General features: G+C 44.4%; 1 protein-coding gene across 4 annotated transcripts in view; it reads right to left on the bottom strand.

The window, feature by feature from the left end:
* Positions 1-6: 6 nt before the first annotated feature.
* SGMS2 (sphingomyelin synthase 2) overlaps positions 7-21,975 on the bottom strand; it is a 76,818-nt gene continuing 54,849 nt past the window's right edge. For 3 of the 4 annotated variants that reach the window (XM_046657552.1, XM_046657553.1, XM_046657554.1), the window contains 5 exons: positions 19,044-19,740; positions 15,557-15,674; positions 10,268-10,421; positions 5,766-5,932; positions 7-4,241 (listed from right to left, as the gene is read on the bottom strand). In XM_046657552.1, the coding sequence (XP_046513508.1) occupies positions 4,038-4,241; positions 5,766-5,932; positions 10,268-10,421; positions 15,557-15,674; positions 19,044-19,498 (1,098 nt within the window). In that variant the 5' untranslated portion in view covers positions 19,499-19,740 and the 3' untranslated portion in view covers positions 7-4,037. The remainder of the gene's footprint in view (positions 4,242-5,765; positions 5,933-10,267; positions 10,422-15,556; positions 15,675-19,043; positions 19,741-21,975) is intronic. The other variant, XR_006888055.1, reaches the window with a different exon arrangement.

The raw sequence follows: 21,975 nt of genomic DNA, 5'->3' as shown, positions 1-21,975 counted from the left end.
GAAGAACTTCTGAAATTTACATATTTGATTAAAATGTAAGCATTTAATAAAACTATTACAATAGCATACAGTATATATCATAATGAAAAATATATGTCAGGAAAATAATGAATTCTAGACTTAAAATTTTACTTTACAACAAGGCACTTAGCACATTGCAACAGTAAATTCCCGAAAGAGTGCAATCGGCTCCTCTCAAACCTTTAATATTTCTTTTGTGAATATACTGTAACATAACCATACATTTTGCAGCATTAATCATTGCATAGGAGGTAAATTAAATAATGAATTCCACCTTGGCAACTAGCTTAGCTTATGTTTACAGTTTCTTCTTTTTCTTTTAAAGGACAGTTTTAAATAATTCCACAATAAAGAACTATTCTCATTCATGATTCATTTAGAACACAGCATAGTTAGACTAATGAGTAATAAAATAAATCAACTTATAAGGTGTATATCTGTATAAAAACTTATCTTTGGGTACCTGTGACATGATTTTCAGTGTTTTAGGTATTGAAGTCAAGAGCACTTCTTAATAGAAGAAATATTTTTAGCAAGTAAGTCAAAGGAGTTAAATTATTGCAACACAATGACATTAAAGAAAATACCAGCAATCTTTATACATACAAATAGAAAAGCCTTCAACATATGGCATATTACTTACAATATGCTTGATTTAAACATGTAAACTCATTTATTAGCAAATTCCTTCTCACACTTCCTTACACTACAGAAGTGAGTGTGTTAAGACTGGTTTAAATTTTTAATCAGTTTTACAGTGCAAAACAAAAACCACAAAAAAGGGATTAAGAAAGAAACGTTCAAAATATTCAAGGAACAAGAAGGGAATTTCCAATTAAAAAAGAAACTGCGTGAGTTCCAGCACACAAAAAGAGAAAAACGACAGACAGCCAACTTGGTGTTTCCAAGCACACAGCGCGCAGGGGTTATAAAGGGAGACATCACTGATTGTGGCGGTGAGAGGTAAACAGTCTGCAGGTCTTCTTTGATCGAATGGATACGAGATGAGAATTGCACCTCCCTGGAGTCTAAGCACATTTTCCCTTTGGGAAAGGTTTAAAATGCCTTTCAAATAATTCCTTTCACATGATGCTTTCAGATTATTGGCAAAACTAATGAAAAACAAATGCCTTTTAAAAACTTGAAGTGGCAAGTTTGTGCTCCAAGTCATAGAACATATTTCCACAAGGGGGCACTGGAACACAGCAAACACGCTTGTGTAACGTGGTCCGTGGCCAGACTAGAGACCAGGGTCTCTTAAAACAGCCTTTCTTCCACAGCAAAACTTGTGTCCCGGGATGCCAGTCAATTAAACAACAAATTCACAGTTTCTTTGGGTGGAACTGGGGATGAATGCTTTCTTTTCAGAGCTAGTGGAGGAGCTCAAAAAATCGAATCTGAGAGGAACTTATTTCCATGTGAAAGAATTTAGAAAAAAATATGGCATAATTTATAAGAATTATATGTTATAGATATTGCACAGAAGGACTAAATTACGGGAAAAGCTTCAAACAGGAGCACTGGTTTACAAAAACAAGGATAATGCATGAAATCTGGTATCTTATTTAATTAGCAAGGAATGGGGGCTCTGAAAATTTACCGTTTCAAAGGCTGGGTCATGTGTATGTTTCATGTCCCCAGGCAGCATGTTGGGGTAAACCTCAAGTTTGCTTTCCCAAATGTAAACGAGTTTCACTATTTCTCTTATTTTCCCATCCTGAAACTTTGATATGTCCCCCCTTATTTTCAAACCACATGCTTCCACAGCATCTATTAGAAAGCGATGACACATATGCATAAAGAACATGGGAGCAGTATGTCCACGTGGGGGGGTCATAGATGTTTTTAAAGTTCTTTAAAAGGTGATGGTATTATTATTATTATTTTTAAACTGGATTATTTGACTAAAATGCAAGCTGACTGTTTCAAAGGGTCTCCAACAATCAATACACCACAAGTTTTAAAGCTTAAACACTTTTCCTTATTTAATTTGAAGAAAAGTGGGTTATCCGAAGCCCTCTGAATAAGGCTCGCCGGTCCCTCAGGCTGTTTCATGTGAGTGAGAGGCTCTGAAATACCCCAGTGTCAGGAGGGCAAACCCAGGCCTTGGGGTCCGGGCTCTTCCTGCACCCAGACCGCAGGAGTTTCAACTCTGTGTGTTCAAGCACAGCACCTGTTCTACCCCACGTCAGTGTTTAACAAGGGAAAATTATGTAGAACGATGGCTGAAGGCACCAGGTAAGCCACAGATATGTTTCTTATTGGTTTAATAATTAATACTGGAAAAATCTGCATTTCAAAGCCTGCCAAGGATGTTTTGGGTTTTAATTCTTGTTTTAAATAACCAGATTAGAGAGTTTTTCTTCCTGCCTTTGAATTCAACTACCTTTCCTTTAGTGATGCTTCTGTTACTCAGAGAAAGCCATATGGAAAACACACCCAGAATTTTAGCACCAAAGGATAATGACCCTTCTGAACAGATCTGTATTGTGCTTCTCTCGAACAATGAAAAGTTCAATTTTGTGTACCGAACCAAGGTTGACCAGTTTATGATGACAGATTTAGGGATGTTTTTCATTCTAAGTGGAGGGAAATCCTCACCTTCAATAGAAATGTAACTGCCTCCTTCCACCCCATTGGCCTCTCTGCCCTCTGACCTAGGGTTGGTGATTTTGTAACCTTAAATCTTTTTCTAAGGTTACTAGAAGTCTTAAGAAATTAAGCCAAGAATTATCCAAAAGATTCAATAGCATTAAACAATGCACTAAAACTGATGGCATTAAATCTGATCAGATTTCTAAAACTCCATCTTTTTTTGCATCACCTCAAAGAACTTTAGAAACAATTATCCCCCTTAATCCCCTTCACAGCGTAGCTGTCTAACACGCCGGCCCAAGTGGAGGTTATAGTGCAGCACCGTGGTGTAATCTCAGGGTCAGAGCAAAACTGCTCGGTTGTGGCGTATGTCCTCAGGACCAGTTTGTAAGAGGCTGAGTCTCTTGCTAAAAGGCAAGGATGCATTCAACTTTTGGACTCCATCTCAGTTTTTTCACAAAGCACAATGTAACTGGGAAGAAATCGTTTTCAGTGAAGTGTGACCAATTGTATCTGAGTTCCAATTAGCAGCTCTAAAACAGATCTGGGAGAGAAACGTGGGCTTGTCCCCAGGTGGCAGGGCCATCGGCTCGGCACAGAGGGGTTTCCAGCCTGTGCTCGAGCAGTGGGCTGCCTGTGGGTACCAGGTGCAAATGTACCGGGCAGACAGCGTACAGGTGCATACACAGGGCCCCCCGGTAACAGAAATAGCCCTCAGTTTCCTATGTATCTGTCAGATTTTAAAGTGAAATATTTACACATGTAAAAGCCATGGGGTGAGGCAAATACTTCCATATTTACTTAGATCATTTTCTTAAAATAAAATTATCAGTTAAAAAAAAAAGTAAAAGTGACACATAGTGCATGGGGCGGCCGCAGCGCACCTTCCCAGATCTGAGCCCGGCCTCGCCCACGAGAAGGCAGAAACAGAGTTCTCTTGAGGCTTATTTGCAACCCAGCATCTCCCCTCACTAACGAGCCTGATGCCAAAAACCACTCTCAACGTAGGTTATTCTATTTACATAGTAGCTGTATATATCCAGATATTTTATTTAAAATGTTAACAAATTCTTCTGACCTTGGAAGAAAAAAATCCCGAAAAACTTCCGTCGAGGGCTTTAGTGGGGAAAGAGCGAGGAGAGGACTGCGTCCTCTGGCCCGTCTTTAACAAGCTCCTGAGTAAACTCCCAGCGTGGGCTCGTCACCAGCGGAGGAAAAGCTGCAGCAAAATACGTCTTTCTCAGGATTAATAAAAACCAGTCAAAGGCTAATACTTCGTTCATCTTTCTAATCATTTGCACAAAATTTGGTCCACTTCTTCATTTACCAGTCAAGTTCTCCTAAAATAAAAAGACAAAACTATACCTTTGGTTACAGCGTAAACGCTTTTGGTATCAGAGCTGGTGCCTTTGTTTTGCTTTTCAGGTAGATTTCTCATTATCTTCACCGATCTTCTGAACCCGTGAATACTTTTTGCACGAAGATTTAAAGCAGCCAGGAGGCCAGGAGAGGGGCCAGGAAAAGCAGCAAGGAATTGAGCCTTGTACGTTTTTCTCAAAAAAATAAAAGATGGGGAACCACCATGCTCGAGACAAGAAGTTAGTCTGTGAAGAGACCTTCAAGTTCTGTAAAAGGCAGGAAAAAAGTAAAATGAGGCATATCTTTCATGATTTGCATCCTAATTTTTTTCTTAATTAAACCGTCATTCGTTGTAACGTAGCAGAGAAAGTAGTGGAATCTGGATCACGAGGCAGAAACTCTTCGTGCCTCTTCCCTAACTCTGACATGACTGTCCCAAATGCCCTTTCTCCTCTCTCTTGGTGGCTCCAGCCATTTCTTCTGCCTGCACCTCTAGTAAGAGTGGAAACTCAGGAGCGAATGTGAGCTATCCACAAGGAACGATGCTCAGGATGTGTGAGTGGTCAGATCTATGGCCAAGGAAGATGGAAGAGGGAAAGGAGGGCCGACAAGGTTGCATATTTCAGAGGAAAGAGGAAAAGTTTGGTTCAGTGGCGTCACTAGATGTCTAGATGGAAGTCTAAGAAGGAAGATGGCAACAGGAGACTACAAAATAGGAAACAGAGCTACAAAGACAAGGAAATCCCAGAAAAGGCATTTATTAGTGGACAGCACTACGTGAGAGTTGGATTTAGATCCTTTGGGAAAACACTATTTCAATCCCTCACAAATTCTCCAAACATTATATGCATCAGACAACATGGCAAGACTATCCAAAGATAAGTAAGTCACGGTACACAGACTCACTCTATTACACCAAGGACGTACACCAAGGCCAGGAAAACTCAGAGAAGGGGAGGAATCATTCCATTTCGGGACGAGAGGAAGAGAGCAGCAGTTAGGGAAGGCTTCCCAGAAGAGGTGGCATTGGAGCGAGCTCTTTTCAGAATGAATAGGTGAGGAAACAAGGGTCATCCAGGAACAGGAGGCAGCAGAAACAAATAAGGAAGGATAAGAAGGGAAGGCAGAGAGCACAGCACCGCCAAGACACGCCCCAGATCCAGGAACTCATAAGTTACTCATTTCGCCTGACTTTTTCAAATAGTTGCCATCTTTTCCTCAAAATTAAGTTCTTTGAGGGCAGGGAGTGTCTTACATAGCTGCACCACAACGCTTCTAGAGAAGGTTCCTAAATTTTAATTTCCCGTATACACTACTTCAACTCTCGCATAAATAGTTGAATTAGTACAACACTGCTAATTATAAAGCATCTTTATCCTTAAATGTCATGCATATTTGTGACCTTCTTTCTTTCTTCTTCTCCCCACAGCCCCAGTACATAGTTGTATGTTCCAGTTCTAAGTCCTTCTAGTTCTTGTCTGTGGGACGCCACCACAGCGTGGCTTGACGAGTGGTGTGTAGGTCTGCACCCAGGATCTGAACTGGGGAACCCCAGGCTGCTGAAGCAGAGCGTGGGAGCTTAACCACTATGCCACTGGGCTGGCCTCTATCATGTTCTTTATTTTAAGAAGCAGTAATTGGATATAAGTATAAGTGAATTCGCCTAAACCATACAATTGGGTGGCAAGAGCAGTTACTCCCATTAATCTCTCTAAAACCCTGCTATATGAAAAGTGGTCCACTGCGTTCAAAGAAAAGAAATTACCCAAGGACAATTTCACTGCTCTCACCTTTTCATTGGCCATTGAGTGGTACCACCAGAAGAGCCGTGTTGTGACATAGTAAGCAACGATCACATCGACAGTATAGTGTTCATGTGCTACAAGAATGCAGATGATCCCGGCGGCACTCAGCAGCCAGCAGATTAGATGGTACCACCAGAAGTGACGAGGTGAATCTGGACGGGAGAAGAATCACAGAATTAATAAGATTGCCTGAAAGGAATTTAATGGTTACAGCCTAACCTGATGACCTTAAGCAGAATAATCTAGGACCAGGAAGTCAAGGGAAGGAGAAAATTGATAACCCAAACGAGTCACCATGAACTGCCCAGGATTTGCTCAGGTAGGAAGGGGGAAGGGGGACCACTGGCGGCAGGTAACAGTCACTCACTGGGGAGGCTGGCGACACTAGACACGCCTGGCCTTGCCCACTGCTAAGCTGCTCAACAAGGAGGACAGAATTGTTTCTTATTAGGTTGGTTGGAATCGGCTCAGACTGGCTCACATAAGGGACCCTACTGGAAAGGAAAACAGTAGGGGTCAGAAGACAAGGTAGTTGTCTACAAAAATGGGGAAAATGAGAAAGCAGGAGCAATTTCAGCTTTTATATAAACTTTGATTTCTCCAGGGGGAGAAAAATGGCATTGTGGCTGGCAATATTTTGATTCTCAGCAATTGTACACAGAGCTTTATAACAGCAACTATAAAACACTCCCAATGAAAAGCTTAGGATTCTTGCCCATTCGCTTATGGATTTCAGCCTTCCCACTGAGGCTCCCTACACTGATCGGTGGTGAGAGAGAAGGAGAACACTCACCAGGCTAAATGCGATCCTATACCCACGGCCTCCCCACAGCAGTGACAGTGCCACGGGCATGAACAGGACCAGAGTCCACTGCTAGTAACGTTGTCTTTTTTTCCTATTTTAAAGCTTTATTAGCTCATAATCAAAGTTAATGATCTAATAAACTGAAATTCATTTCGTATTTAACTGTGTTTACATTTATAGTGATATTTACTTTCAAGTGTTGAAGAATGGTTGAATAGCAAAAGGATCCATTTTCAGAACTTTAGATGAAATATCAAATCGGGTATCCTTCAAATAAAAAATATTTTTTGGTAAAATAGCTGTTGCTCTTTTGGTCTCAAGTGGAACAGTAAGACAATAAACCTGTATTTGCATTTGAAAGTCTGATTTTCTAATTCTAAATGTGCAATTCATTATTTCTCATTTGGTCCATGCTGCCACTACGTTCTGGCAGATAACTCACAGAATCCTAGAACTTTAAAGCTGAGAGAGGCCCTACTGTTGTAGCCTGAGGGGCCAGACCCCGTCCTGTAACTGTTCTGTTAGGCTCCAAATGTTAAAAATTGAACTAACACTTAGCCACCTGGAGATTTCACTAAATATGCATTCTCCAGCACCACAGACCTCACCCCTCCCTAAAGCCTCACACCAACCCCGATTCCCTTGCTTATGAGTCATGTGGTATTTACCTTAAAAGTTCAAAATGTTCGGCGAACCAGAACTATTTTTATTTGTTTATCCACAAGAAGCAAAGCCAAAGGCAGTAAGGAGTGAGAAGGTGGCCTGATGGTCATTTTACTACCAGGGGAATTGAAAACGAGGTTTAAGGATGGCTGGAAACACTAGCACAGCTCTCCGGTAAAAACGCTTCCCCTTTAGGCTACCACACTGGTGCTCATTAACTGAGAACTCTGGCTGACCCAGAGAAAAGATTTAATAGAAACTATTTTGGGATGAAAACAGCAAAATGGTAATCCTCTGCTCTCTCATTTTACCCATAGAGATAACACTGAGCTAAAAGATGATGACAAGTACTAATAACTCTACTGTCTGTGGGGGATCCTGCCCCAGGCATCACTGAAGAACAGACACCACGGACTTTACGTGGCAGCAAGGTAAAAAAAAAATAGTTCTCTCAACTGGCAAGGCTCTGGGTCCTTCAGGTACGCTGCTTTCTCAGGCTAATTTTATAAGGAACGTAGGCCCCAGTGGTAACATCTGCACAACAGTGCAAAGCCCTCTCCTGTGAACCCGCCAAATCATCCTGGTCCCATGTTCTCATGATGAAATTCAAATCTACTCATGACAACGGAGCAAACAAGGAAAGAGTCCAAACTGATCAAAGGCAGGAAAGCAAAAACTACATAAATGATGCATCTAATTCTAGAAGCCGACTCTTCACAGAAACCACTGGAACCAGTGCTGACTCAGAACAGTAAGACACGGTATAATTTAGAAGGCGATTGTTTCTCCTAATTGCATAGGAAACGGGTATAAACATGGAATGCCCTGTTTATGCCCAGAATTGACTCTAAAGTGAAGTCTGTAGTAAGCATTACAGATTTGCCATTTTATTTCTCACCAAAGATTGGAAAAACCAGAATGCAATTCTTTCCCTGACATATATGTAACCTTACACAATTTTAAAATCCTCAAGCAAAAATCACGTCTTGGGAAGAAAATGTGTCTACATAGTGCACTGTCTTCATTAAAGGACAGAAGGAGTCACAGGTGGCCCTGCCATGAGGTGAAACAAAGAACCGGAACAAGCAATACACCCAGACAGTTCCCCGGCATCTGTAACATCAGAAAACTTGAGTTTCCAAAAATCCTCGACAGCCCAGAAATTAATAGCGTGGCCTCTGGATTGTCCTGCTTGAGTCTGAATGCCACATCCCCCAACTCCCACTGTGCCCGTGGCCAGCTCACTATCTCCACACTTAAGAGTCCTCTCTGACAAATGGGGCTAATCAGGGTCTCCCTCCTAGGGTGGCTGCAGGATCAATGAGCTCACTTGCATCAAGGGCTTACAACAGCTCCTGGCACAGAGTAAGTACTGTGTCTATTTGCTGGTACTGTTAATGTCACTTGGTCTTCGGTTATTTTATAAAGCTGACTCTCAGTTCCCTGGGTGTCTTCTCTTCATCACTCTATGGTTTTCAACCTCCAGGGGCTTTGCTTGACGTGTAAGCCCTGCCCGTCCCCATCCTCATCAAGCGTCTTATGATCCTCAGATGAGAGAGACGACCCCACAACTCAAACACACCTCTGCACTGGGAGCGATTGCTCTTCCACACAGATGGAACCTTCCTCAGCAAAAGTTCGAGTCAGAAGCACACAGAGCACAAATCCTCCAGCCACTCCCCACAACCAGTAACTAGGTATTCGAAATGTAAGGAAGAGACCCCGGGGCAGAGACAGACCTGGGTTCCTCCCCAGCGCCACCTCCCAAATAGCACGAGAGTAGAAACAAGGGGAGAGGTGCAGAAGGCCACCCTGTGCCTTGAAGTCACGTAGGGTGAAGGCCGCACACTTAACACGCTGCTCCCCACTCCAAGTTCCTATGTAGCATTTACAAAGGAAACAACTTGGAAGCTATACAATTCTTACCCAAAAAGACTCTACCTCCTTTACTAGAGAGAATCTCAACTCTGTCATATTACCCTCAAAGCAGAACTTAAGCCTAAAACCCCGGGTGACCTATGGTGCAAGAACTCACTTTGACCCCACTGGAAGGTAAACCTTGATGGCTACACCTGTTCGGATGGATGACAGCCAGGAGAGGACGGAAGAGGCGGCAGGACAGAGAAGGGGCCCGCCTTCTGCTGGTCTCTGCAGAAAGAGCTCCTTTGCAACAAGCCAGGTAAGTGAAGAGAACTGAGATCAACCTCGGAAAACACGGGCATGGGGCATCTCTGAACTAAGGATGAAGGTTAACCCGGACCAGCTTTGCAAAATGGAGGGAGAAGCGTCAGCACTTCAAAAGGATTTTGAGAAGATGGACCTACATGTATAAACCTCAGAAGTCTACAAGAAGGGGATCTGCCAGGCAGCTAAAACCAAATACAGCCGCACGATGAACAAGACATTGTTCCCGCCACTGAAGCTGCTGGATGCAGCAGGATGTCTTATAGTGGGAACTGAGTGTGTGAGTATGGAAAGACATCTCTTCACAGTCTGGCCTCCTTGTTGCTTCTAAGAAGAAAATGACCAGTATTGGCAAAGTGTTCCTCCCATGAAGACGCCTATGAAAGCATAGAAGGCAGTGGGAAAATGATGAAACTGCAATAAAGTGGGACAAGGAAACGCTTTAAAAGGGAGAAAATTATCTGGAATGATGGAATGGAAGTTTCACAGAACGCAAGTTCATTCAAAAGTCCTTTACATTTGGCTTTAGAGCATACTGATTCTTGTTGCAATAAAGTCAACAGTTGTTGTTCTTAGTTCTAACATTGAAACAGCTTTTCACACCTCAAGAAGTACTAACCTTCGGGAGGCATGCTCCACGTCTGAGAGAAGCCAGGGCCGGTTCTAAGCCTTCAGTGCTCCCATCACACGTGACTAGTTGAAGCGACTTAACCCCCCACACGTATGTCTCTTTCACAGCTAGAATCCCAACAGAATCAGGGCCCCCAGCAGCTTCGGGGCCTTGGGATCCCTCCCACTACAGCAAACGATCAAGTGGGAATGAGTTATCACTTACATTCTTTGATGAACAAATAAGTTAGTGTCAGCACAACCGTGTGACCGCTGAAGAGGAAGTCTCCGCACAAGATATGCGATCCAGTTATGGACAGTCCCCCGCCGGAAATCAACCGCAGAATCCGCTGCACTTTCGCCTGGGAGTCTCCGTTGAGCTGAGTGACACAAGAAGATCAGGAAGAGAATTTACAAGCTGATAAAATCATATTTCAGCCTAATTTGTGTGATACTCAGAAACGTCACCAGGTTGAGATTTTTTTTCTTTTTCACTTAAAAAGTCAAAAAGAATGCAATGGGGAAGCTCCTCAAGCTGGGTTTTATGCACTGTATTGGCGAGTTTTAGTGACACATTTTAAATTATTCAGTATGTTACTAATAATATGTTTTGGTGGTGTTGTGTCCTTGGGCAAAGCTTTTAAAAATATTATTAACCAATGACTTCACCACAGTTATGCACTAAAAGATGAAAGCCACTTTCTTTCCCCTTTGCAGAGGAAGTCAGGGCTTCCAGGGTCAATATTTGATTCAGCTGCATACCACGTTACTGAGATTCCACAGTGGACACGTACCTTGCGTTCAGTGGGCAGCCTATAGCTGTACTAACATCTGATCAAAACACTTACAGTCAAAAAGTGAGCTGCAACACATTACATAATTGAAATAGGTTGGAAAATGATGTATTAGGGATGTGCTGGCAGCTTTAAAAATGGAAAAACTGAAATGGAAACATGGAAAAAGCGTTGATCAGGAAAAACAACCCTCAAAGAAATAACCCATGTGCTGTGGCAGAGGGTCAGGAGGGAGCGCCCTTGAAAGAGGGTTAGAAGGCCCTCGAAGCCATCATGATGACATGGGAAACATGATGGGCGAGGGCAGGAGTTTTAAGCAATAGTCAAAAGTTTACATCCGATTAAAATTTAAGCAAATAGGAAGGAGGAGTGTACTGAGTTTGTCAAAATGGTAGGTGTGGAAAAGTGGAATACTGAAATGTTGCGGGCCAGCTGGAGGGCTGCAGATCAGCGTAGTATCAAGTGAGTTGGCTTAGAAAATCAAAGAACAATACTCAGAAATAAGATCAAGTGACAGAACGCATGAGAACAGAAATATAGAAGAGAATTAATGACCATTCATTTGGGACGTGGGGGACAGCTGAAGGACATGCTGCCTTTTATACTCAGTGATGATCCTTCTGGGCAACTGGCCCCTGAAGCCCAGCCCGCCCAGCCATGATAGTGGTTAAACTGTTTGGTGGGGAAGACGGCAGTGTCTTGTCCAAGTGGATGCATGGTGGTGAAGGAGGGTAAGATGTGTAGAGATGGACGGGAAGAGAGTCAAGGAGTAGAGAAAGTGTCAGCCTCCAAAGCACGGGGAAAACCACTCTGACCAGTACAACAAGGAACCGGGGCAGGATTCCTTGCCTGAAACATCCATATCAGGGTGCCTAGAACTTTCCCAATTAAAAAAGTCTTACGGATCTGGAAAGCTTTCTGGAATTCGGGTGACCCTTGTCAAAAAGCAAACACACCATGACTGGTTGGCAGTTGAGAATAAGGCTGTACAACAGAAAATGACGGAAAGCAGGATTAGAGGGCAAGGTGAGAAACTGGAGGCTACGAAGAAACTTGACCTTCTTCAAAAGTTTGCTTAGGGCAAGCCCAGGTGGCAAAAGCCAAGAGAATGTAAGTATTTTATCAAGAGCTGACAGTCCTTAAAGCAAACATGCCAAGTAACAGGCGATCCTGCCCTGAGAAGACAGGAGGTAGAGGGCAGCCTGGGACCCACACCGAGGGAAGGACTCTGACAGAGCTGCAGGGGCATTTCAGGTGTCCCCCGGCAAGGAAGGACTTGCCGGCTCCACACGCTAGTGCGACATGCCCTTGTTGTGGGGACAGACTCTAGCCCTGCGCTCCATCAGACCACCCACAGCACTTCAGGAACGTCTTGTCACGCGGCTAGTAGAAACAACCGTCAACACTGAGATCAAACAGAAAGGTACAGACACTCTGCCTGGCCATCGTGTTCTGGTTTAAAAGGATTATTCTTCATTCCAAAACCATCATAATGTTTTATCCACTCACCCATCCTGACTCAATACCGTAATTTTCTAAGGGCAGAGACGCTTAAAGCCATCAGTCCCTTTAAGACTCAGGGTGACATGGAGCAAAGGTATACACACAGAGGAGCTACCCCGAGCCCCATGCTTTCTCTTCCCCTCTTTTGTCAGGAGGCCTCTGACAGCCGCTGACAGGGTATGCCATCTCAGACCAAAGGACTCTCTCCATCCCTCAGTCCTGCCCCTGCTGTCCTGAGACGTCAGATCATGCTCAGTATAAACGTCAGCAGAACCTCAGGAGAGGAAGAAAAGAGGAGGGCAGAAGGCAAGCTGAGCAAGGGGACAACAGTGAGAGTCAGGATTAACAGATTGTTTCCAGTTCTGTTCTGGTTCCCTGGGACCACCACCCCCACTCCTGTCACCCTTATCCTATATCCTGTTAATCCCCTCATTCTTCACACCCTCTCTATGCCATTAACGCAGCTGTAGGAAAGCAGGAGAAACAGCTGTCACAGTGGCCAAAGCAGACAGGGGCCCGGTGCTCTAGGGTTCCTCCAACTGTGACCTCCACACACCAGTTCCCAAAAAGTAAACCAGGCACAAGAGTCCAACGTGGCTGCTGCCAAACCAGAAGCCTTACCATCCACACTGCCCCTTCAATTAAGAAGAGAAGCCCCTTGGACATCGATGGCCAGGGTGAGGCAAGCTTTCTCAGGGGAAGGAATGCAGCAGTGTCGGCCCAACATTCCTGAATGTGGCAAAATGGGTTTAAAAAGCTAAATCATTTCACGTGAGTCCTAATAACTGGGCCAAAATTTAAACACACTTTTCAGAACACAAACGTTGTGTCTTAAGCTAAAGCTTGGGTTGGTGAGTTGAAGCAAATCGTAAGCAAAAGACCTAAAGTGAACCATGGGACATAAGGGAGGAGGCAGCTGGAAAACCGAAGGCCAAGGATTTCACCAGGGACTGTCCCCGCGATGGCCCTTGTGGTGGTCGCATCCAGGGAGGGCAAGTTGACTTAGGCCATGACTAGGTCTGACCCCTCCCACAGCGCGTGGTTTCAGTATCCACACGCTGTTATTGCTCATAGTCACCAAGGGTGTTCTACAGAGTCAGCAACAAAGGAGACGAGGAGCCTATCCAACAGCCTATAACCACAGACATCTGAGGAGAGCTCACAGCACTGAGAGCGCAGTTCTGACTCCTCCAACACCACGTCACCTCTAGTCAAACAGAGTGGTTTGTGGTGGTTTTACTGAACACGACTCAGCACCTATAGCCCGCTTCTGCATCAGGAAGAGGTCCTGACGACTGAACATGGGAGCCGATTAGTAAGGATGCCACTACAGCGTCTGTCGTGAGTATTTGTAGCTCGGTTATCTAGGGGTATGTTTACTCCTGTGGCTTCCGAAAATTGCAACTCTTCCACGGAGGATGACCTGTAATTTACTTTCTGTCTGTGATCACAGCGATTCATCCCTGCAAACCTACCCATTACTCGGATGGGCTTGCCTTCTCTTCTGTGGCCATTTCTTCATTTAACACATTGAAATAACTCCTTAGAAGTGTTTATTATGCTTTTGAACTTCTCCCATGCCTTAAATTGGTTTCACTAAAAATCAGCCAATGTTCAAATTCAATATGGACCCTGTTTTAACCACAGATACTTTCTGCTTTGATGGCTTTGGGAAACTACCGCTTCTCCAAATTACACCTGTATTTGGTGAGGGAGACGGTCGACTTCTTCGGAATGACTCTATTTCTCCTTCCACTCCGGACATCTGCTCGGCGTTCAGTAAAATATGTTAGATGTCATTCCCTTGTCCAGAAAGCACATGATCTGCAAGTTTCCTTTTTTATAAACCAGAGCACACAGGGGTCTAAGATGATTAACAGCTGTCTCAAGAAATGACTCTACCTGGAGAAACTACAATCTTGCTTGTGACGGTTTCAGCATACATTCTCACAGCAAAAGGCCACTCATCTTTTCAATTGCTAAAAACTTTGGGGTCATCCTTGACTTCTTTCTCTTAAACCCATGTCCAACTTATTAGTACATCTTGTTGGCCCTACTTTCAAAATGCATCCTGAACTGAACATCTCAGTTCCGCTGCCACCACTGAGGTTCAAGTTCCTACAGCAGGCCACAAGGCCCTACAGGATCTGCAGCTGCACCTCCTCGAAACTTCACAACTCTATTCAGCCACACTGGCCTCCTGCTCTCCCCTGAACCCACTGTGACTAAGCCGCTTCCTTGGCCTGGAGCTCTCACCCCATCCACGTGGCTCACTCCTCATCTTGGTTCCTGCCCAGACGCTTTCTCATTAAAGAAGCCTTTCTGACCTCACCATAAAAGAGCATCCACCCTCAGCGTCCCTTTCACCTCACTCGGCCTTCCTGTCCTTCATCTGACAGCGCCCGACTTACGCCATGTGACAAGCCATGAGTTTACTTATCAGTTATCATCCCTCAATAGAATATAAGCTCGAGGAGGATAAGGACTTTGTTTGGGTCGTTGCCATTCCTACAGTGCCTGGTGCACAACAGGAGCTTCATGACTGTAGAGTGAATGCATGAAAGAGTAAGTGAGAGGGCAAGAGGGCAAAGGGTCAAACACTCCATTGTAACTCTCAGTTAGCAGAAAATGAAGTTTTTATGGACAAAGATATACATTTTATGAACGTTTTAATTTCTTCCCAAAAGATCTAAAGAAAAACAAAATATGCTAGATTTCAGTTAACACATATGCAAATGTCTAGAAGAATGTAAAGCCAGCCCTGGTGGTCTAGTGGTTAAGAGTGGGCGCTCCTGGTTTTGTTTCCTGATCAGGGAACCACACCACCCGTCTATCGGTTGTCACACTGTGGTGGCTGCGTGTTGCTCTGATGCTGACAGCTGTGCCAGTGGAATTTCAAATACCAGCAGGGTCACCCATGGTGGACAGGTTTCACTGGAGCTTCCAGACTAGACAGACTAGGAAGAAGGACCTGAGCCACTTCCTCAAAAAAAAAACTGGCCATGAAAACCCTGTGAACAGCAGAGGAGCACTGTCTGAAACAGTGCTGGAAGGTGAGCGGATGGAAAGACAGGCAGGGCTCCCTGTGCTGTCCACAGGGGCGCTGGGAGTCGGAACCCACTGGACAGCGCTAACAAACAATGAGAGTGCATCCTAGAGAGCAGGTGTCCAACAAGTGCTTGCTTGGTTTCCTCTAAATGGTCAGGAGAGGGGCTTACCTTCGGAGCACACTGGAAATGCATTCCGGGCACAGGCAGAGTAGTGACGTACATGGTAACACAGCGATACAGGTATAAAGTTCCAATGATAAAAAAGAATCTGCGCCCCACTATTGACCTAAAGGAAAAACAGGCACGGGAACAAATAAGTTCACTGGTTGTTTCTGTTCCTAACGCAATATAAAGCAATGTTTAACAGAATAAAGAAGGATTAACACAGAATGACATTAACAGACCAGCTTCCCAGTCAAAGGCGTGTTTGTGAGCTGCCCATCCCCACCATCCCACGGAGAGGCTGCCCTGCCGCTTTCAGCAATGAGACTCACACACTGCAACGAACGCGGCTGGGATGGCCCACAAGTCACGGGGCTGTGGGGGGCGGGGAGTGAAAGCAGACTAAGGCTTCTAGATAACCAGCCCTCCTAAAAAGGCACTCTTTGCCGGAGAACTCAATGAACCCCTCGATGTTGTCAGTCAACTGGCTGCGTTTTAAAATCCTCTCTTGAGAATGTGTCAAAGGTATAAGCGAGCACAGTCTCAAAGGAATCAACTAATGAGCTAAGGTGATACGACACAGAGGAAACGGGATGACTCATTCAACCTAAGTGACATGAGCAAGGTTTATTTGGGGACCATCCAAAAGTATTCTGACAACTTGGCCATGAGCTGTTTTGTCTCTGATATATAGATTTTTCAGAGAATTATATTTCGAAGATGTCCAAAGTGTCCTCATGTGTTTAAAGACATTTAAAGTGAGGCTGTAAGCTGATTAGTTTACCCTTATTTTATTCAATCTTTATCAGAAAAGGCAAAAACACCCCACCCCACAAGTCCTCTTCCATTTTATACTTTTGGGTGGAGACAGCCGTTTGACTGACATCAGTCCCTGCCCTTTGGCCCCGAGGCCTCAGGCTGAGGCAGCGCCCCGGGGCTGACTCCGAGCACATGGTCCTCAGTGTGGGGAGGGCTCTGCCCAGGTGCACCCCTGCCCGTGGGTCCCTGAGTGGGCATGGGGGCTTCCGAGGGGCCTCACTTCCAGCTGGAGATGGCAACTCCTTTTCTGTTGTGTAGTTAGGGGACGAGTCTATGAACTCTGGGCTCTGGGGACTAGAGAAGGGGGGATCCGTAAAGCCCTGGAATTGCCAGCTGTAACTTCCCCAGCTCACCAACTACAGCACTCCAGGCCTCCCGTTCTCAGAGCTCTCAAACTTTCAAACTAGTACTGATCAAAGACTTCAGGCATGTGGCGTATTTTAAGTTTTCTCCAAGACTGTGGTCTGACATGGATTGAGGCCTAATTCAGGTAACTGTTGGGACTTCTCATTTAAAGAATTATGCACAAATCTAATTTTAGCTGCCTGGCTCCAGTAGCTATTTTAAGAAGATTCCAGGGTTTCTGGGGTCAAAATATAGAGAGGAACGCCACCTGGACTAGCAGATGAAAGCATTTATTTGTTGCAAGGCATTCCTCTCAAAGGCCTGCTACTCTAGCTCTGCCTTTTCTAGAACCGAAAAAGAACGGGTGATAAACAGAGATGAGTCTCTCCATTTGGTTAAGTGAAAAACAATTCACCCCTTGATTCACCCCCCCGGTCCCAGAGGAGTGTTCGCTTGCGCTCCATGCTGTCAGACGAGGCGAAGGAGTGAGGAGGAAGTATGTTAGTTCTGTTCAGTCCAGCACTGAGCTCAGCCGTACTCAGAACAGAAAACTAACTTAGAAGGTGAAACATGTACTCTGCAGCCTTATTTAGAAAAATACCCACTGCTAATGACTTTTTTTTCCATAGCTTTGAAGGTGCTTTTAAAAGAGAGAGAGCAAGTAGGATTTCTCATTCAGCTGGGATGTTCAAAACAGGTTATAAAAATTACTCTGCTAGTTACTAAAATATAAGACCCAGTTCTACCTCAAAAGTAAAAAAGAAAATTAGTGTGATTTCCCCAACAAGTTTTGGATGATGGGTTGTGTGGCCAGCTGTGTGACCCCAAGTTTTGCCATGGTGAAATCTCAGGCGGCAGTGGACAGGCAGTGAACAGCAACTCTCTGGATGGAGAGGCAAAGAAACAGACTGTACTTAGGGCAGGAGAAGCTCCTCACCAGACGCTTCAAACTTTCCCTCTTCACACACACGTGAATAAAACGTTGCTCTAAATTAAAGGAGAAAGCAAACGTCTTTGGCCCAAGGAGGCTCTCTTGTATTCAGTGTCAATTCCAGACACTAAAAAGAAAAATGCTAAAGTTCAACACATTTTTTGCTTTTAGCATAAAGCATGCCATAACCAACAACTTCAGCAGCAGAAAGTTCCCGTACTAAGTAAAAGACAATTGATAGCTATGTCTCTACACATATTAAGGAAAATGCTGAGGAATGACTTCAGTTTATGGAATAAGTTTTCAAAACTGCAAACTTGCACTTGGGGAATTCTTTAGCAAACATAAATCGAATTCATCTAATCTCAAAGCAACAACGAACTGAAAGAACAATATAGCATAAATTCTCTTCTAAAAATGATCTTGTGGCATTAATGCTGAAATCCTATTGACTTTGAATTTTTGAATTTTATCGACTAAGCCTACATTACATTTTCAAAAGCCTCAGTTTACGGGCAATGTTTTGATCAAACATATTTTAGTGATTTAATTACTAAAATCTAAGTAGAGAACAAACATCTGAATGATGAGTGAGAGGAAAACGGGAACTGCAGGGCCTTATCTTTTACGGACCAGCACTCAGAATTCACCGGGAAGCAAAAATACCCACTTCAGAGCTACGTCCTATTTTAACGTGTCTTCAAAGCCAGAGCACCTGGCTTCCTACTTCCTGACTCCTGCTGTTCCAAAGTGGGGAGACGGAAACCAGTGAACTGAGAGCTCCTTTGTGGTGCCACAGGGAAACCAGACAGCACGTTTACTTTAGAAATCTGAAACCAAAACCGCAAGGACCCATTTCTAAATTCAGTTTCTTAAACAAACCCTGGAGACCGGATTGCCAATAGGCAAAAGGAAAAGAAACGTAAAATCTGAGAACTCCTGATTAGAAGCGAACCTCAACACATGCTATAGACTGTGGGCCCACGTAGTCATCATATTATGAGCAATGGAGGAAGCAGCTCCCTGGCCAACTCCTTCCACGCCCGCCAAGAGCCTACAATACACGAGAAGTGAGTGTCACTCCTTTCCAAGCCTCCTGCTTTATCACACAAGTAGCACAGCGCCAAGGTGCGTGAAATCAGGAACTACACCTTCAATCATAAACTGAATCAGCCGCCACAGCACTTCTGTACATTCCTACACAGCTGCTCAGTACGTGCTTCTTGAATAGGGACTGGATTTGCTCAATGTGGTAGATCTTTCTATTGCTTCCTTTCATCAAATGCCTGGGTAAGACCGAATTTACCAGATAAAACCAAGAGCGTTGTTTCAATTACATATCTTCTCAGTTAAATACACACTAGCGGCGAACCCAAAAAACACCTTAGACCTACTTACTTGTATCTCAGAAACAGCCACTGGGTGATCCATAATCCAACTAATATAATCCCATTTATTTCTGATACAGAAAATGCCCATTTCACCCGATCAATGTAATCAAAAAACTTGTCTGGGAGTGGAGGGCTGAGCTCCTTGGGAGGGACCCTCTCGTGTACAACTGTGATCATGACGGTTGTCAGGACGAGGTTGAAAAGTGCGTACACAAAGGCAATGCCTGTTTTCCACCACTCAAGGGGATATTTGCTCCTTGAGTCAGTGGGCATGGCAATTTGGATGTAGTCCGGGTACTTTTTGGCACCTTTCCGCAGCCCATTGGACAAGCTCTTAGGTTTACTGTTGCCATTTTTGTTTTCCTCTCCAGCAGGTTCTGCAGGTCTCGTGTAAGTGTTTGCAGGATCGTTGGTTTGATTTTCTATGTGTTCTTCAAGTTTTGCTGTTTCTATGATATCCATTGTCCCCAGTCTTCAGATCAAAAGGGAGATGGGAAAGTTCTTGTTCTTGGTGGAAACTTAACTTTTTTTAATCCTTCTATTTCCAAGATCAACATGGATTCTTACAACTGATTCTGTTTTCTAGCACAAAACAGAGAAGGCGGTCAACCGATTATCGTTCCTGCCATGCATCTCTGCTGTACATTCACCACCTTCAGGAAAGGAAGCCAACTCTCTTTCCCCAAAAGATGTTACTACCCCACCTGTAAAAACAAAACAAAAGTATGTTCAGAAACTGTGCTCGTCCAATTGCCAACCACCCAAAAGAAAAACATTATCAAAATAAGGAAACAAATACCAGAGCCATTTGCTTTATAAATATATCGTCAGAACATAGTTAAAGCTGCTGAGATGGAGTTTATTTATAAAATATTGAATTGTTTTCTCTTGGAATTCTTGTCTTTTTGAGCTGGAGTCAGTATAAATAGGAACATTTTAGAAATCAATTCCTTTTAAGTTTCTTTAACTAAAAGTCAGGACCCAACATTACAAACACTGCACCAGACGCTGCTGCTTGTTGCTAACCATGAAGTCACAATAAGCCAGAACCTCCCCTCGGGTCTCATCATTCCTTCCCAAGGCTGGACCTTTTCTACAAACCTTAAAGAAAGAATAGAAAACTGTGATGGGTTGCTCACATGCATTGAATAATTGTTACTCTCTGCACTTGTCAAAATAGTCAACTCTGTTTTCTTATTAAAAACTGGAGTCTTTTTAAGTGACCACTTTTAAGAAATGATCTAAGAACTATGCACTCAAGATATTTGAAATGGCACTGCTTCAGTTTATTCTTTTATATTCAGAGATGCACATCATACAAGAGGAAAGCTGACAGCCTTCAAGGCAACACAGTGAAAAGATAAAGCCTTCGCCATGTCTCACTTAGGTAACAAATTCTACCTGTTACCTGGAGGATAAAATAATTTACTACGATCGAAAAGGTGGATTAGTAACTAACAACATTTTGATGCAGCCACCACAATTTCCACCAAACAAGAGAAACTGGTCCCCAGAAGCCCTGCTCGGGCCCTTACCCACCACGACATCGAGGAGGACCGGGCGCCTTCGGCTTCAGCTCCACAGGCTCCAAAGAGCTAAGCCTGCTCCCCAGCCCGGGCGCCAGCACCAGCTCTTTTATACTTGCTGGCCACACGGCCCCAGCTGTTCTCAATTTAGGAAAGCAGTATTTTAGTCGTGCTGCAGAACCCAACCACCTGAAGAGGTTTGCAAACCTCATAATTAGTCCCCACCCAGAGAACACTGCACAATTTAAGCATAATCCTTTGCATTTCAAAGGCTTCCCTTTCAGTAACTTAGAGAAAAAATAAGGGGGAGGAAAAACTCAAAGTGGTGACAGCTAAGCCTTTTTTAATCAAAGAAAAAAGAAGTTAGCATGGCCCAGTCAATCCGAACAGGCGGTATCTGTGGACAGTGGTGAACGGCAAGGAGATCCACCACAAGTGTTCACTGTGCACCTCACGCCCCAGCGCTGAGGGCTACGCAGGGGCAATTAATTAAAAGGAGTGGAAACCAAAAATACAGTGACCTAAACATGGCCCCAGACCTGGCCGTCTAACTGAAGAGACAGAACTAGAACTGAATGGCACAGTGTAAAGGAAGGAGGCGGCGAGCACCAGGCAGGGCCGGAGCTTTCGAGCATCCCTGCTCCCCGGCAAGAGGCATCCCGAGAGGCGCCGTCCATTTTTGAGGAGGTGGAAGCAAGAGGACGGCGAGCCTGGCAGAGAAACGGAGGCTCGCCGGAGGATGGAGACGGGCTGAGAGGCATTACTGAGGGTTTCCGACACCTCACCTTCCTCTTGTCCCTGTGAAGCCCCCAGCTGCTAAGATCAGAGCAGGATGAGAAAGGACCAGCGTCCTCTCTGGAAAACTGGACTGGCAGCTTTCTCCAGGACCCCAGCAACAACGTTGTGGGAAGAGTCAGCATAATGAAGAAGGGCCTCAGGAAGATATTTTCAAAGGCAAACCTTCCACGGCCCGGATCACCACTTCTAACGGAGGTCCCAAAGCACCAGCTCGGCCATCGCCCTCTGTCTTCACCAGCTCCAGGCCATCCAACGCGTGGCATCCTGCCAACCTCCCATCCAAACTCCCTCCGACTTTACTCCCCCACATCTGCTCTGAGCTTGGGGTTTGTATGCAAAAGCGGCTGGTGACTCTGAAAGCCAGGGCCACCCGTGGACATACGGAGGCTCTTTATAAGGTAGCTACTTAGTTCTAGAACACAGAATGTAGAACAGAAGAAAGTACAATTAATTTCTTTTTTTTTTTTTAAAGGAAGCACTCAGTCACCCACCTCATGGGACAACGGTGAGAATGACTGAAATAATTAATCATGAAGCGCTTTGTGCTCCCAGGAGTAGGAGCACTCTGTGAGAGCCAAGCCCGTTTACTGTCATTAGTGGCAGGGTTGGTATTTT

The sequence above is a fragment of the Equus quagga genome, chromosome 3 (assembly GCF_021613505.1).
Source record: "Equus quagga isolate Etosha38 chromosome 3, UCLA_HA_Equagga_1.0, whole genome shotgun sequence".
NCBI classification, from domain to species: Eukaryota; Metazoa; Chordata; class Mammalia; order Perissodactyla; family Equidae; genus Equus; species Equus quagga.
The sequence above is the reverse complement of the archived record's forward strand: the minus strand, read 5'-3'. Positions and strand labels throughout refer to the sequence as shown.